This window comes from Homarus americanus, unplaced genomic scaffold (assembly GCF_018991925.1).
Source record: "Homarus americanus isolate GMGI-L3 unplaced genomic scaffold, GMGI_Hamer_2.0 scaffold20597, whole genome shotgun sequence".
NCBI classification, from domain to species: domain Eukaryota; kingdom Metazoa; phylum Arthropoda; class Malacostraca; order Decapoda; family Nephropidae; genus Homarus; species Homarus americanus.
Window position 1 is genome coordinate 222,389 of NW_024749328.1, and position 17,774 is coordinate 240,162.

General features: G+C 38.6%; 3 protein-coding genes across 4 annotated transcripts in view; 2 read left to right on the forward strand and 1 right to left on the reverse strand.

Annotated features, from left to right (window-relative positions):
- The window catches only part of LOC121853344 (cilia- and flagella-associated protein 161-like), a 93,854-nt gene extending 88,208 nt beyond the window's left edge, over window positions 1-5,646 (forward strand). Inside the window, exons 4-7 of the mRNA XM_042347412.1 lie at window positions 1,106-1,250; window positions 1,363-1,606; window positions 1,895-1,984; window positions 3,002-5,646. Coding sequence (XP_042203346.1) covers window positions 1,106-1,250; window positions 1,363-1,606; window positions 1,895-1,984; window positions 3,002-3,331 — 809 coding nt within the window. The 3' untranslated portion in view covers window positions 3,332-5,646. The remainder of the gene's footprint in view (window positions 1-1,105; window positions 1,251-1,362; window positions 1,607-1,894; window positions 1,985-3,001) is intronic.
- Window positions 5,647-7,567: 1,921 nt separating this feature from the next.
- LOC121853340 (endoplasmic reticulum resident protein 29-like) lies at window positions 7,568-15,408 on the forward strand. The gene is made up of 2 exons (XM_042347405.1): window positions 7,568-7,789; window positions 10,071-15,408. The coding sequence occupies exons 1-2, from the start codon at window positions 7,670-7,672 to the stop codon at window positions 10,695-10,697; spliced, it is 747 nt and encodes a 248-aa protein (XP_042203339.1). The 5' UTR covers window positions 7,568-7,669; the 3' UTR covers window positions 10,698-15,408.
- A 310-nt stretch (window positions 15,409-15,718) lies between these two features.
- The window catches only part of LOC121853339 (facilitated trehalose transporter Tret1-like), a 75,364-nt gene continuing 73,308 nt past the window's right edge, over window positions 15,719-17,774 (reverse strand). For both annotated transcript variants that reach the window (XM_042347404.1, XM_042347403.1), the window contains exon 10: window positions 15,719-17,332. In XM_042347404.1, the coding sequence (XP_042203338.1) occupies window positions 17,150-17,332 (183 nt within the window). In that variant the 3' untranslated portion in view covers window positions 15,719-17,149. The remainder of the gene's footprint in view (window positions 17,333-17,774) is intronic.

Here is a 17,774-nt window from a genome sequence, read left to right on the forward strand (position 1 = left end):
GGGGTTCTGTAAACACTTTGGTCACCCTACTAAAAAACGACACTAGTTTGGTTTTCACTTTGAACACTAACAAAGTAAATTACTGTGGAATGGTTAGAAATGTATAAAGTTCACTGTAATACAAAACATAATTATCTAACATGTCCTCTAATGATAAAGGATTATTTTAAGACACTGACCATTAGTGTAATCCTGTGAAGATTGAGAGACTGAGGAACATCGTTGACCATACTTTAGTCGATACAGTGTGGAGGGCAAGGTCGAGGAGTCCCATGGGAAGATTAGGCATCCCAGTCCTACAGTAAGACTTGAAACAGCATCGCAGGTCAGGGGGTTATCTGTGGGAAGTGTAAATCCCAGTACCCCAAAGATCACTTACGGGGGAAAATATTGTCCAAAATCTGGGTGTGAGAATAATGTAAGAATATCATGTTCATTGTGACCAAGTCTTTCTAAACATGTCTAAGATGATGATGATGACTGTCTATGATGGTGACTGTCTATGATGATGACTGTCTATGATGATGACTGTCTATGATCATGACTGTCTATGATGGTGACTGTCTATGAGTCGTAAATGGACATAACACGTCGTCATTTTGTGTGTGTGTGTGTGTGTGTGTGTGTGTGTGTGTGTGTGTGTGCTTAACCCAACCACTAAACTCCAACAATAACAGCACTCACTCTAAGAGCACCGGGGAGGTTGCCTTTACTCCCCGCTGTCACCTTCACTTGGTCTAATACCACGAAAAAATCAATCACCTTGCCTCGGACTTTTACCCTATGAGAATGTGAAAATTCAGTGTACTTTGGTGGCGTGTTTTATTCTACATATATTGGTGGAATGCATACTCATACATACATACATACATACATACATACATACTCGTAAATACTGGTCACGTAACTGTATGTATTACCTTTTATGAGTACTTTAACGACTCCTTCAGCCTCTATCACCACCCCTTGTTACACCATAACTGGCCAATCTTAATGGGCTCCAGCGTTAATGGTCCTAATCCTAAAGGTCTGATTAGTTTTTTTTTTTATGTCGTGTTAGATTGACTTGGGGCTCAATTGATTACCAGTCTCCTGTTCTCCTCAGGGGCGCCACGACCAGCATTCCCTTGCACCATCACCGCCACGCCCACACGCCAGGCACTGATGAAGAACCAATACCAAGAGGCGCCACTCACAGCCAGCCCAGACCATCACCAGCCCGTCATCAAGAACGTTTTCACCATCCTCCCGTGAGTACCTATCACCATCCTCCCGCCGTCAGTACCTGTCAGCTGATAGTGGTGACATTGATAGTTCAATAATGAAAATTAAAAACGAATGACAACTTGTTTCTTCCTCCAGTCGACGGTCAAGCCACGCCCTGGGTAGCGCACTGTGCTACGGTGACCCCTTTGACCTGGTGCACCTGGCAGCCAGCGGAGAGCGGATGTACGTGACCTCGCCAGTAGGGTCGGCGCTACATTCTGGACGGGAGAGTCGCCGACAGGAGGTGCTCCTGATGGGGGAGTCCTCTGCCCACTCAGCCTGGCGCCTCCAGCCCAGCGAGCCGGAGCTCAGGCTTACCTATGAAGGACAGCCAGCTGAGGTCAGGCTTTACATCTCGTTCATGTTTATTTGCGGCTCTTCAAGGTCATAGGATTATTATCAAACTGAACAAGAGCGGTCAGGGTTTAAACATCATTCAAAGTCATTAAAGTTTGTTTCAGAAGAGTGTAGGCTTATTGAGGAACGGTAGACAATTCTCGTGTTTTTAAGTGTTATGTGGGATTATCTGGAGTCGTCGAGTGTCATTCCACTTTTACTGTGGGAGATATTACAACAGTATTTACGTGACTTAACACCACCTGACTGATCTATAACCCTCGGGGGGCAGGTTGGGGCCCGCGTGAGGATGATACAAACAATGACGAACCAGCCGCTCGTGGTGGAGGAAGAGTTCCATACCAACACCATCTTCGGCCAGGTGAGTGACCGGCAACCTGCCTCGTCTTACTCTTAAGCCACCAGAAACCTACCCACCTACCTCTTATTGTGGAGACAGGTGAGTAATCATGCCTCAATAAGCTGGGCATAACTCACTCCCTAATCATGCCTCAATAAGCTGGGCATAACTCACTCCCTAATCATGCCTCAATAAGCTGGGCATAACTCACTCCCTAATCATGCCTCAATAAGCTGGGCATAACTCACTCCCTAATCATGCCTCAATAAGCTGGGCATAACTCACTCATGCCTAATAACTCACTCCTAATCATGCCTCAATAAGCTGGGCATAACTCACCCCTAATCATGCCTCAATAAGCTGGGCATAACTCACCCCTAATCATGCCTCAATAAGCTGGGCATAACTCACTCCCATGCCTCAATAACTCACTCCCTAATCATGCCTCAATAAGCTGGGCATAACTCACTCCCTAATCATGCCTCAATAAGCTGGGCATAACTCACTCCCTAATCATGCCCCAATAAGCTGGGCATAACTCACTCCCTGATCATGCCTCAATAAGCTGGGCATAACTCACTCCCTAATCATGCCTCAATAAGCTGGGCATAACTCACTCCCTAATCATGCCTCAATAAGCTGGGCATAACTCACTCCCTAATCATGCCCCAATCTTTCCACACCTCCACGTAAAATTAAATAAGTAAATTAAGTCATCTCCGTGTGACTGTTTGAAGGGACAGGTAGATTACAGGTGAAACAAGATGTAAACTTTGGCGCACTTCCACTCATCCAGTTAAAGACTCTGATTAGACTGGAGATAATGTGAGAATAACCAGTCAGCTTTACGGGATTTTAATGTCATTTTTCGCGATAAGTCTGGTGTTCTATTAAACAATTATAAAGTATCATATTTAATTAGTTACTTGATGAGTGGAATGTGGAATGTGAAGACGTGAATAAATAAACATGTGTTACATAACTCTATCACAACTCATTCTTTCACTCACTCTACCTCACTTCCTCATTCTCCGGCAGGAACAGGAGGTAAGTGTGGGCGTGGTGACCCGAGCTACCACCCGCGCCGCCTCCGTCATCGCCTTCCTCACCTGGACCAGACGAACACCCCAACCAGACTCCCCCTTAAAAACTCACCGCCAGCAGGAAGAGGGAGAAGAACAGGAGGTAATCACGAAGGAGGAGGACGTGTTGCAGGAGGAGAGGGAGAAACAGGAGAAGCAGCGGCAGGAGGAAGAGGAGAAGAAGGAAGCGGAAGAGAGGCAGCTAGAGGAGAGGGTGGAAGGCCTTAGGCTCGTCCTGGATAACGAGAGTGACGCCTCTGACCAGGGGGACGATGAGGCTCGCTAGGGAGGCAGAGACAGACAATTCGCTGACGATGACCGTATCTCCTTGGAAGTGACGAGAACTTATTTAGGTGACGAATGACGATTACTGAAGCAACTAACGGAGACATGCTTACTATAAAACTGACGATTCATTTATCTATTCTAATGAAAACTTATCCGAAGGCACGATTTATTTAGTCGACGTCTCAACTAGCAGACGACTCATCAATGCAGTCGGATACAAATGAATTAGTCAACAACTTATTAATAAAGTCAACGATTTAATGATTTAGTCGACAGCTTATTAGTATAGCCGACAGTCGAGGCGAAAACAAGTCATCTAGTCGACGAGAACTCATCCTTTTAGTCGACAAATTATCTAGCAGTCGACGATGAAGAGTCAGTCGATTCAATTAATTGGTAACAGAGTACAATAAACTAAACAGCCGCGAGAGAACTGCTGACTGCTGGGGATGACAAGACCACGCACTATAGAGATAATTATCCAAGGTTGGACATACTAGACGCTCTTGAGCTAGACTTGCAGGTCACTGTTCACTTTCCAATGCCATGCCCTTGACAAGTTGATGTCTGCTTTACATTCTACAAACTCATTGACATTCTGAGTATCATGATGTTTATATACCCAGCTATTTTCAAGGGCACCGATTACTATTATTTCCTTCCTTTCAAAAAATAATGTTTCAATTGGTAAACACATTCTTTTACTTTACCCTCCTCACCACTGATCGGCTCGTTAGCAGCTTGGGCGATCGGTCTTAACTTTAAATCATAATTGTTAGTAACTTCAGATCTGCCCTTACGTTACGATTAACGTCATATGAGGATTTGTGACAGTGCTTACTGATAAAAGGTATTCTAATAACCTTCTACCTAACCAAACAAACAGGAAGGGACACAATTAACCTATCCTACCCAGTCTGAGAAATGATACCCGGCGCTGCGGCTAACTCCGTTGGCTCTAATCAATGCTTTCCGAGGAGCCAATAAGCCGTGTCGAGGGCATGGTGGGGAGTAAGCCTTTTGCCCTAAAATAAGCGAAAAACTCTCACAGAGTTTACCTTTCCACATAAAAGTATCTATCCTTAGTACCTGAACAGGACTTTTCAAGCTTTTCTATACTCTGTTTCTCAGTCCGTTAAAAACAATGTTGTGTTGATAGATGCAGTCTTCACTTGTTCCTTCACCTCTCCGTGTTGTTAGAGCTGTACCATCGTCGTGTAGACTATCAAGACAGTAAAGGGAAAATGCGTAAATGGTCTTTCAGAGTATTTATTTCACAACTCGTGTCTGTTCCTCCTGGTCGGTACATTACTCATGACGTCAGTTTTTTTGTGTTTCTAGTCATCAGATTCAGTATATAACGAAACTAACTAAATGAAATGTCAAATGTCTTGCATCCATTTACAGTAACGTATTTCTACCATTATTACAGTATTACAGTACAGTAACAATTAAATTATAGGGAATGTAGTATCATTAAACTATACTGTAGCCTATGGCCAGTTAACTGAAGAGCAATCTAACTTTAAAATGTTTTGCACTTTCTATCTACCTACAGTATTATCCATATATTCTGTCTCCACTTTTATTCCTGCACTCGTCCGTGTCTGTCCTATCAGTCCATCTATGCACCGGATACTGATGCATATTCCTACGGGGATCTCCCATGTTTACGGAATATTCGGCACAGGAGGCAATAACTTCTTAGACTAGTCGACAGTTAACAAAATACCTTAACAATGACTCTAATATCAGCAGAATCTCGTTTGTCTGATTATTTAACATAGTGAAGCATTACAAAGAAAAAATTAAACACCTTTCACGTATGTTTATTACACTAGTCATATATGTTAGTATTAAACAAAAGGTGACACGATGAGACCCGCGGGGACCCCAAACTGTGCAGTCTTTAAATAACATCTTTATCACGATTTATTTATTTACATATATTTATCTGAAGTTATCTATCTATATAAAATCAATATCACCCTATTTACCTATTGTATATCATATCTCCATACATGTATATCTATATATTTATGTCTGTAGACGAAGGAATAACCAAAACCCCCCACAATAAATCAGTGTCAAGCTTACTGTACAGTGTAGGTAAATCGTAAGCTGTTACGCTGATTGATGGACTGGCATGTAAATGTATATGCATCAATATGAAACTATATACTGTACATAAACAAAGATAAAGTTACCACACACACATACATACACAACAAACCTTACTGTAATAAGTTAAGATACGGCTCAGTATTTTGCACTAATTGTAAAAGTACCTTCACAATAAAGTGTTAGTATGTTTACCATCTTTTATTTATATCTCCATCAATACATTATAGCTGATAATGAAGTGTCAAAGGCAAAAATAATCTTCCCATAACGTGACTAAAATTTTAAACAATTTTCCTCAAGTATATAACGGGAAGAATGTGTTCCGTGAACTTGACTTACCCTGTAGTTCGTGTTTGTCTCACCTTTAAACAAGTTCAACCATTATCTCTTAAATTTACTTCAACAGATACCATTAACTTTAAAATGCAATTACTTTATGTATTTTACTGGCTCTTGAAGCTGTTATCACTAAGGTCTGTCTCAACTGCAGGTACAGTATTTCACCGTCTGATCGACCTATCAGCGGTGAATCACAACCATGGACAAGTCTAATTTAAGTTTTATGTATAAATCTTGGCATATGGCATTGATTTTACGGTTGTGTGCCTGTGGGGTTTCGAGATATTTGGTTCACACTCAGGATGGGATGGAGAAAGGAAACTCACAATGTGCTCTATGTATACATGTTGTATTGGATGTACAATGCAGCTTGGTGTTGGGAAGGCAGCATGGTTACAAGCGTGATGTAGAGAGAGCTGGTTGGTGAGGGTGCTCAGAGGAGGACAGCTTGTGGGTCGCCATGCTCGCCGGCGGGAGCGAGGGCCGCCAGGCAGGAGTGGAGGAGGAGGTGTTGCTTGAAGACTGGCTGTAGGTAGAAGAAGGGACAGGTCACCACGAGGTCAGGTCTTATATAGCGGAGGTAGGCGTGGCTTAATAGTTGACCTCAGTCATGTAAGGCGGCGCTGGTTGACCTAGACCACGAGGCACACACTGGAATTCGCGGGTCGGCTTCTCAGCGACAAAAGCGTTTGTAGGGGAGGAATCCACTACATGCCCACACAGCTCGGCTCATAGTTTTTCAGGTTTGTTCCGCGAGGAGGCTAGGCACCTTCCCGCAGCCTGGTGGCGGAGAGAGAGAATACGGCAGTCAATGACCTTTTGTTGAACATTCTTCCGGGTCCATATCATGGTTTCCAAATTCGAGTCATCTTACGGTTTACCATTGTTTTCCTACGATCCCTCTGTAATGTAATGGGCCCCTGTCTCATCAACAGAACATATTATATAAATGGGTCAATACATCTGATATTATATTCAGATTCACCACCCTGTAACCTTCCACTGTCTCTGAGTAATACATGAGTTGTTCACGTGAGAGGGCAACTCTCCCAGGAGGGTAGAGACCATCGTCAGCTGTGCCAATGTAAACTGTTGTAATTATTTTACTAAATTAATATCATATTATATCTATTTAGTTTTTCTTTTCCTTTTTTGCCAAGTACAGTACACTTCCGTTTAATAACTTTAGGGAACTCCTTAAATGTGAATGATTTCAACATATTTTTCATGCAAGATAAAACAAAAATTCTTTCTAACTTCATAAATCGATAAATTAGGCAGATGTGACGCTGAGAGGAGATAAAACATTAATACAGACGTGACGCTGAGAGGAGATGAAACATTAATGGAAATCGACCTAAAAATTCCTCGACATTTGGCCGCTTGTGATTGGTCGCCGCCGGGGTTTGTTTAGTGACGACTGAACCCTCAACACGAACCCTTCCCCTACTGCTGAGTTGTACAGTACTTAAAATTAATAAAGCATTGATATTTGTTATACTTATAATATTCGTATTAGTAAGAAATACAACTATCAATATAAATATATTTCCTTGAGATGCTCTGATGTAATATATATGATCCCCTTCCAGGACGAATTTTTATACGTATTTATCTATATATATTGACAATAAAAGTAACAATGAATATAAATATCATAAAACAGCCTTAATACAAGTTGTAATTTCTTTTATGTCCCTGGTTCTATTGTTGTTTGTTCTCAGTAAGGGGTTCAAGGGTTCGAGGGTTCGGGATGTGAGGGTTCGAGGGTTTGGTACCGGAGGAGTCGACACTTGGCAGACGACGCCTTCTGTTGGGTGGTCACGAGTCGTCCCTCTTCTTTTCTTCAATTACTCGCTGTTTATAGTGAATTATGGCTTTTTATATAGAGAGGAGTGTGCTCATTATTGTAACGTTTGGTGTCCTCATGCATATATCGAGTGCCATTAACGCTAAGGGGTGTACTCCACTAGACTCCTGGACTTTTGACAAGGTAAGGGTGAGGTAGAGGGATGACGGGTTTATTCAGTAAAGTCTGAGGTAAATATTAACTCTGTACACGTGTCCCTAGGGGCTAACCAATATGTTTCTCCGGTGTGTTTTAATCGAATCTAACCTTATAACACGAAAACGAGTCGTCTAACCTAACCTAACCTAACCTCACCCCTAGCACAGGCTCTGGCACCAGACCCCCGGTAGGCCTAGCTTAAACTAACCTAACCTAACCTAACGTAATATCAATTAAATTCAATTGTGTCGCTATTTTTCATTTCCCAACGGTATAACTGGGGTTCAAACTGCTCACAATAGGGAGTTGTAAATGTTTCAGTAGTTTATAACTTTGGGGCTCACTATGTCTCAAAGTAAAATATAACCAAATCTTCATACAAATTTACATTTGTTCTTCATACATAATTATTAGTAATGTATAGATACAAACAATGGCAAACTGTAAGTTGGTTCAGCCAAGGAAACCTAAAAGTTTTAAAGTGTTAGTTAGTTAAGAACGAGTTTCTTTACACCATTTGCCTCTGTCTATCCCGCAGGAATTGGGAACCTGGATGTTAATCGATTTTCTGATCGTATTCCGGGGTAATGGTTAGCCAGTGCAGTTGGCGAGTTGTCCGGTCTTCTCGTACTATTCCTTGACACTGAATCGAGCAACTCGTTAACTTAGGGTGTGGTTGTTGTGTTGGCGACAGCTTCTACACCCTAAACAAATTACAGGGTAATGCCTAGGTGGCCCTAGGGTCGGCCATCCTCGTTACACGAGGGGCAACCATTATATTATTATAATATTTAACTATGCGGTGGTGTTTGTCCACCCTGGAGCCTCCAGAGTAAATCTTTGCTGTGGAGGTTACCCTAAACTGAATAAAATCTTCTGGCGGTAACCAGAATTAAATGGTAAGTGCGGGAATTGCAGCAAAAGGGTAAAGATTTTAAAATAAAATAAAATCTTTCTAAATGTTGAAGAAAAAACTAATGTGAATGGACTTGGATCTTTTCTGCATTAATTCCCAGATGTAAATATAGTGATATTCTCATTAGTCGGAACAATTGGTGCAGAGCACTTCCGGGAATGAAAGATTTCTGGGTAACGAGACGACTCTCTCAAAGCCGGAAAAAATCCCCCGTCCATGGAATTTTCCGGGTATTGGGAAAATTTTCTCGTTCCCACAGCCAGATTTTTCCGAAAAATTCCGGCTTTGGGAAAGATTTCAATTCCGGCTATCGGAGAGTTTCGTGTTCGAGGGATCCCGGCTAACGGGGATATTACTGTAATCGTCACAGTGATATTAAACAAAACATTCTTCTTATGCACGTCTCACAATTTTCAAGAGGTAAAAAAGCTTTTATCTTCTGTGCAGAAATTTCTTGAATTTGTTGCTCATAAAGTATTGTATAACCTTTATGTATGTATGAGTTTCCACCATGAAGCTGTGTGGCAAGTTTTTGGAGGTTGGAGTGTCTGTGGAGGAGCATCGTTGCTAAGGCGAGCAATAGATGACACTGTGTACAATAACTTGTATCATTTTTGCTCTTTTTATGTTTTCATTATAACTATTTGTATGTTTTTGTTACTGTTTATATGCCTACAATGTTTAAGTTCTCATGTTACAGTGTATAATTATATCTACTCTTAGGGGTGAATATAGTGATCTGAACAGCCAGTTACACAGGGTTTATTGTACAGTTTAGGCTCGGTGATTAAAATCCCCAGGTACTGAGAATGCTGGATAAATGGTTCCATACCTGTACTGTGTATCCCTAAAGAAAACATTAAAGCCTTACAATACATTATATGTTACTGTACCTTGTAAGCTGCTGAACATTTTCAACCCATCTTGGGACTCTTCTACCATGACCAACCCACTAACAGACGCACGAAACAATGCTTTAAGTCAATACCAATACTGCACTCATTCATGGCTTTATTTCTCTCATATGATACCTTAGTCGCTCTAAAAGAAGAAAATTAATAGTAAATGTTACTCTTGCTTAACTGTTCTTCAAAAGTAATGGATTTTTATGTTAAATACAAAGCTTGAATTGGGAAAATATGTGATATGAATATTAATTATGTGATTTTCTGAAGTATTGCCAGTTATTTTCTGAAATTTGAAGCCAATCCTAATGTTTCTTATTTCTTTCATTAAATGATATAAAAACTAGTCGATACAAATTGTTTTTAGTTACTGGATACTAATTGAGCTTATTTTTAGTTTATATGGAACTTAACCTCTCAAACATTTCCATTCTTTCCCTGACAGATTGTCCCAAAGTTTCATGCTGCCATTGTGAAATTTGACATAGCATATCCTTATGGCAAGAAGCATGAGGAGTATACCAAACTGTCAGCAGCTGGAAGAGGCTCACCAGAACTACTTGTGGCAGAAGTTGGGGTCAAGGATTATGGCGACATGGAAAATATGGACCTTGCTGAAAGGTTTGGAGTGACAAAGGAAGATTTTCCTAAAGTCAAGTTTTTTGTGAATGGTAAAGATAAGCCTTTCGACTTTGATGGGGAATTTAATGCTGAAGAGTTGAAGAAATTCATTCGTCGTCACTCGGAAGTTTACATCGGTCTAGAAGGTTGCCTCGAAACCTTTGACCGCATTGTTGATCGATTCATGACCACTGAGAATCAGAGTGACAAAAAAGGTCTTCTGAGAAAGGCAGAGGATGAGTGGGACAAGTTGAAGAGCCCCTCTGACCAACAGATTGCTGAAACCTATGTTAAGATAATGAGGAAGGTGCTCGAAAAAGGTGGTGAATTTATTTCTCTTGAGAAAACTCGGGTGGAAGGCCTGATGATTGGGCGAATCACAAAAGAGAAGAAGGAAGAGATGCAAGGAAGGCTGAATGTACTTAAGTCATTTACTCATGATGAGTTGTGAACAACTAGAGTCTGAACCTAACATTGTTATTACTTCCTAAGTAACAAAAATATAGGTACAGTAAGTTACAATTCTGTCGCAATGCAACTTTTCACATTTCATGATAGTTCCTCGTGAGAATGAATAAAATGCAAAATCCTGTTAGTATGCAATATTTTGTGATATTTTGCCATCTAAAAGAAAATGCATAATCACAAATTAATGAATAAAGAAAACAATAGAAACTACTAACCACATATCTCCTTTACTGATATTGTGTAGATAATTAACAGTTTTAGATTCAATGTTGTAGTATTTGAATCTTTGTGAAGAGTTTTTCTGGCACTTTAGATACTAACTTTAGACTATTGTACTGTATGTGAAATATATGAATTAATGATGATATAGTATACAGACCTATTGTAGTACATACTTTACATTTTAAATCCAAGTTGTTGGTAAGGGATCCTCAGCATGTAATCTGACACCTGTGAGATTCCTTCACTGAGTCAGGACTTGACATGAACTATTTGTAGGCTTCATTGTCCAACATATGATGATGATTTTGTCATCATTAGAGAGGTGTATAGCAGGTCACCCAACAGCAACCAATAGTAGGCTATAAATAGAGAATTAAAGATGAAATCCATTTTTGTTTCAGAAGGGAGGTGACAGCTTCCCCTTTGTCTTTCCTTAAGAGGTTTTAATTCAGCAGGAATGATGCAAATTAAAAAAAATAATTTCATATTAATAACAGAATGGCTCAGTACAAAAAGTGAACCAAGCATTAGAGCTTCAGTCTGGTTGTACCTAAAGCCTCAGTGGTTTTGCAGCAACCATCATGCTAGCAGTTTTGAGCATTGCTTTGATCCTGATTTCCTTGAAAAGTTGCTGCATTTTTGCAGTGTTCTGTTTGGATAGTTTAACCTTCCAATAAAACATGTCCAGACCCTTGACCATGGCAGCCAGAGGAGCTATCTCCTAGGTTGCAGGTCACTCTTCTCCCCTCGGCAGAAAATGGGATTTTTGGTTTTAGTTCTTCATTTTCAATCCAAATATTATTGCACCACATTAATTTAGGTAGCATTGATAATCTGTCAGACAGCCAGCCTTTTAACACCAGAAAGTGTTAGCCAAAATTTCAATATTTTCGTAATAGAGTACAGTACCCAGAAAAAAACATTTCATCTAAAAATATTTTACCATGTCTAATAAATTTTTGTACGACAATTTCATAAAAATTTAATCAAAGTGTAGCTTTATGTTTGTTACAAGTGATAACCTGTGTGGTGGTGAGCAAGGCTGGTGACTCATGGATATGTGGTAGACTGTAGTGTTTGTTGTTGGTGTATGTTAGCTGTGACCCGGTAGGTGAATGTATTACAGAGAAGACGGTCAACAGTAGGTTTCAGATCAATGCTGAAAAGTTATTATCCCTAAAAATATCAGAATATAAATACGATAGAATAAATATTATACTAAATTATTGTAGTACTGTAATTCTAAAATAAATAATAATGATAATTAACGGCTTATTGAAAAAGTTCTGCAGCCCTAAGGCTGCCTTGCTACAAACTGACCTTAGGCCTCGGTTGCAAAGTTAAAGTGTACTGCCTGTAGGTGAGCTCACACTATTTGAATTTTTTCTTTTGTATTTTGAAATATGAAAAACATTTAAACTATAGAGGGAACCCTCAATGTTTCACTAATCTCAACCATATACAGGATATAAAGACAGTTTACAGAGTTGTAGTGTATAGAAAAGCTACAGGTTTGAGATAATATTCAGGTAATTTTTAATTCTGGGATAATTTTATGTTTTGGACTACCTGTACTTGTAATTAAGTCGACCCAGAGCTCTGATGATGTTGAATTAGCGAGGGTTAAGTGTATTTCAAACCCAGTCTATATGTACTGCAGTCAAGGGCCTCCTCAGTGTACGATCCATAGTTGTTCAGACACTATTCAGTCTTTATAATTTTACAATATTGAAACAATATTACAGTATAGTATATTTATATTATGGTAGGAGTTATAATACAATACAGTATCAATATGTACATAATGAGTTATTTGTATTTTTTATTGTATAAAGACAGCAAATTTAGTGGGGATTTGGTTATTGACATTGATATGCAGGAGGAATGATACATTTTTGACACCTCAGCTATTACAGGTAAAACCTCAAATTTCTGAAAATATAAAATATGTTTATTAATGGCAGCATGTTTCATAACAAATATGACATATTAATGACAAATATTATGAGCCTTAAGAAATTAAACGTTGTTGGCACCATATTGTATTAGAAATACAGGTACCAAAGTTTTGATTTTCAACACCTTGGCCATTCTAATTTTAAAGCAAGGTAAAGTTGCTCTCAATGATTGATAATGCTTCTTGAATCTTTTACTAAAAATTATTGAATATTGAGCATAGAATGTATATTGTAGGTAGCACAAGAGAACCTCTGTAATTGTTGGAGTATGATGATCACAGGAGTATGATGTAAGACTCAGAATTACTTTTTCAGACAAAAATAAGGACAGCAACTAATTGTTGCTTGAAAAATTCGCCATTTATTTTCCTTATTAATTATAGAAGCTTGCTTGAGTGGGGTGACTTTCATCAGTAACATAACCTACCTACACCTTTGTCCAGTGTTGTAATAAAGGGCAATGACTTCTAGACACAGACTGGCCAGCTGTGAAGTTTTCAAAAACATTGGATGAAGATTGTGGCTGCTAGTATGGAAACCGGCACAAATAGACCCACTAATCAAACAGGTCAAAATACTTGGTGAATACTAGTGAGAGGTTTTATTTACATAACCAGTCATTATCCGCATCATTATATATGACTTTAGCGTTGGCAATTACAGTACGGTGTATTCACTTGGTGGCAGACAGCAGTAATGTGTGCTATATGTACAGTACTGTACGTCACACATCCTAACCCAATACTGTATGTTTCCATTCTAGTCTTTGGTTACCTTTCATCCCTCTTCCAGTACCACCACCAAATAATAGCATTGTTCTGATTCAAGAGCAGATCTCACTGAATATTCATAATTGGTTAGATAGCTGTGAATGTTTAAAGCACAGTTCTTCAACCCTTAAAAAGAGTACTGAGTCAAAAGTGGCATGTTGTCCAAGTACAGTATACTATGTGTAATAAATAATTTTCTGTTTTACTAATTCATCCGACGAATCTTGTGCACGTCACTGATCGGGTTGTAATCCACATGTTGTGTGCATAGTTGTCTGTGTTTGTTGTCTGAACACTGATAGATTACAAGTGTCGTTTATAAAGCCTAATCCAAAGAAAGCAATGCTAACCTCTACAGGTTTACCAGAAAAATTTCCTATTGTGAAATTAGGTTGCGAGTATTTTACTGTACAGTACCTGTACTGTTACTTGATACAAGTTTCATGACATTTTTACATGCAATAGGAAGGATTTATGGTACAAATGATTGTTGTGGTAGAATATGGTTAATTATATTTTATGCAAATTGTTAGTAAGTAATACATGAATGTATTTTTTTTTAATGGGGAAATCTCTCACCAATCACAAACACTTCATTACATTGTATGTACTGTAATTCACAAATTGCCCAGTGGAATAAAAATATTACTTAAAAATTATAAATACCTGTACTGTATTTTGATATATTTAGAAACATATAATTGGTACTTTATAACAAAAAGTAAGTACTTTTTGGTTACAGTGCATGAACAGTTGAAAAATATTGTTGCTTTTAAGTAATATACTAAGATTGTGCAGTGTTCATCTTTTATGTTAGTACAGTATGTAGAAGTGATTGATCTCCAGTTTGTTTTATCAGTACTGCAGCTTTATATCATCTTAAACTGAACTTTATGGGTACAGTGCTGTCCATCTCTCCATTTCAGATATGGTCTATTCAATAGCCTTCCATAGAGCCAATGAATTTATTGCAAGTTTTGTGTGAAAAATGAGTTATAGTGTACAGTGCTCGCCACAGGTTCTTGCTCAGGAATGTTGGGCATATTGCTTGTCCAAGTAAGGTTAGTGATTGCCATTTTTAACAGAAAAGTGATAGGCTTTTGTTTGATTTATCATTTGACTTGTTCTAACATTTGTAATGTTGGGGTTTAGAGTATCCATTTTTAAATAATAATGAAGAGTTTATACTTAAGGCCATATATATTATAAAAAGATGGCTCTTGGTAGGTAGGAAGATATCCTCAGGTTTAGCTGAACTGTTGAACTGCTAGAGTGAAGTACTTGGAAGTAGACTAAGGTGTGACAGGTTATTTTCAGGTGAATAAATGGTTTGTAGTGTTAGAAATACTGTACTTGTATTTTGGTCTTATTTATTTTAAGAAAGAATCAAAAGGTATCTTGTAAACACATCCCCACCTGTGTCTTTCCTTGAATTATGAGTACAGTACAGTACAGGTATTACTGAGTTGTAAACAGTTTTACTCTCAGTGTTTGCTATTATGGTGCATAAAGGTCAGTTTTAAGTATGTGTTTTAACTTCAAAGATGATTCACATGAACTGTGAGCTCTAACAACTCTGTTGACTTTGTTATGTCAATATGTGTAAGGTTGGAAGGTGGACCGGGTCGCATAAGTGAATTAGTTCCATTGGGTTACTGTACAATAAGAATGTGAAGCACATTTAGTGTTGAATGTCTGCAGATCCTGTATTGTATAATTTTTTAATTAAAGTCTCTTTTATTGCCTTCTTTTCTTTATTGAAACCATCAATTATTACATGTTAATATACAATTACACTGTACAATTACACGGTCCCTGGGTTATGAACGGGTTCCGTTCCTGAGGACTTTCTTAAGTAAAAAATGTACTTAAGTCGGAACTCTTGATATGTGCATACCTGTACTTACAGAATAATGTTTAAAATCCCACTATATCATAGCCTTAATCCTTATATACATCTAAAATCACTTAATTTAAGACAAAAGAAGAAATAGAATGACAAAATAAAGCAAATGAAAGCAAAAAAAAGTCATCAGGTAAATAAAATACTGTAATGTAAATTTAAATTTAATCTCGTTCGTATCGGAGGAAGTTTGTAAGTTAGGCATTCCTAAGTCGGGGACCCCCTGTATACAGTGTAGTATGTATAGATTGATGTCAGTGACATATCACTTTAGAAGTCAAGGTAATTGTTTAAAGCTGTATTTGTAACTGCAAAGAGTTACCAGACTATTTATTTTTTGTGGTTACTTTGTCAGTAAGTTACATACAATTACACTGTAAAAAAATGGTGAAAACCCTTAGCTGGGGGTAGTATGGGTTTGTCCACTACATCCATCCATTCATTCACACAGTTAAAGCTTTTGACCCAAGCAGACGCATGTTTTGCAATACTTTATTTTTGATTGTTTGCTCCCATTTAATGCAGTGCTGTAAACACTGTACATGTACTGTATTCCCCCCCATTTTGCCTTCGTTAACTCATTTGGATTTTTATGAAAATTATATTTTTTAAATTCCCTTTTGAAACAGAGCTCCAAATCTGACTGTATTTGTCATTTCACACAAGCATTACCAACATGTCCTTAAAAGATCACTCAGTGCCATGGTCTCCACTCATTCATACAACCTGCTGTTTTCTGGGGGTCTGTCCCCTTTATTTGTAATGCATTCTTCACCCCATCTTCAGGGTGTCTCTTAGAAGAATGGATCCTCCCTTCTGTTAATGGAGGATAGATCCTGGAATCCCATTTTGTAGCTGAGCCAGTACAGTACAGGTACTTGGACGGCTTAAGTTATATGCACACTAAGTCTGACAGGTTATGAGTCAAATAACCCTAATATACTTAGGCTGGGTAAAATCATCTGATGGAGAAATCAAATTAATGTACCAGCCCTCTCACTAATAGGAACAAGATGCAAAACAACTGTGGATAATGCCAATACAGTATAAGCTGTAGCCTTAAGTAATAAAAACCCAGCGAGAAGAAATTCTCTAGACTTAGTCTTCAAAGAGGACAACATTAGAGACTGGGCCAATGAAGTGATGAAAATATGAATGTCAAAAATTTAGTTGATAAGATTGATGTTATGAGTGCATATGTGCATACACAACCACACACCATTAGCGAGTCCTAGCAGGGTGAATTTTATTTGCCAGGGCATCGCACATCATTGAGAAAAGACATGACCACCAGAGGCCGTGGTGCACTACTGTTCGTCAAGAAGCACCTCACAGCAACCATTAATGATGAGCTAAATTAAATAGGATAAGTCTAGTTGGTTGGATTTGATTGCTCAAAACAAAAGAAAACTGACAGTAGGTGTGTACTATAGGAACAACTCAGCCTCAGAAGAGGAAGTATGAGATCTTCATAGTCATTCAGACAGACAGCACAAGCCCTCATCATGGAAGATTTTAATCATGAGTGTTATTGACTCGGGTATTCTCTTGGCATCCTTAAAACTTCAAATGCAAAGGAGTTTTAGCCAATGTTCTGTCCCATTGTTTCTCTGACGAAGAAGATGGTGAAGAGGATGCCCAGAAGACACGAGGAGGAGTAGCAGAGGTAGAGGCCAGCCTGCGTCAGCCCCTCCAGCATGGGTGTATACAGTTGGAGTGCCATAAATGCAAGTAAAGTGTTGATGGAGAAACAGATACTTGCTGCCTGTAGGAAGGAGGTGTGAGGGTCAGTACTGCCAATAGGAGGGAAATGTGAAGGTTAGTACCTGTACTGCCTGTAAAAGGGAGGCAGTATATCACATTTACTTAAGTAATCATACAAGTCTTTCAACTTTAATATAACAACTATAGTTACACCTAATGTTTGTAATATCAAGGTTTCTGTATATCAGGAAGGCAAGTACTTACTGTTCTCTAAGTATATTTGAGCATGTATAATTCACCCTTATAATTAAAGAAAATTCTAATTTCTCAGTTTCTATAACATGTAAATGAGTCATTGCTGTGTTTCAGATCTGTGGTTTTGTTCCCTTGTTAATAATGAACTATTTATATATTTATATATTTTGAGATCACCTGAAGATTAGCACATCCAGCTTATTTCACCTTATAAAACATCCTAAAACTATTTGGTGAGGTAATTGGTT

Bases quoted from the DNA above. Each gene is read 5' to 3' on its own strand.
- LOC121853340 (XM_042347405.1), top strand. From the start codon at position 7,670: ATGGCTTTTTATATAGAGAGGAGTGTGCTCATTATTGTAACGTTTGGT. The intron at 7,790-10,070 runs GTAAGGGTGAGG...TTTCCCTGACAG, and splicing joins ACTCCTGGACTTTTGACAAG to ATTGTCCCAAAGTTTCATGC.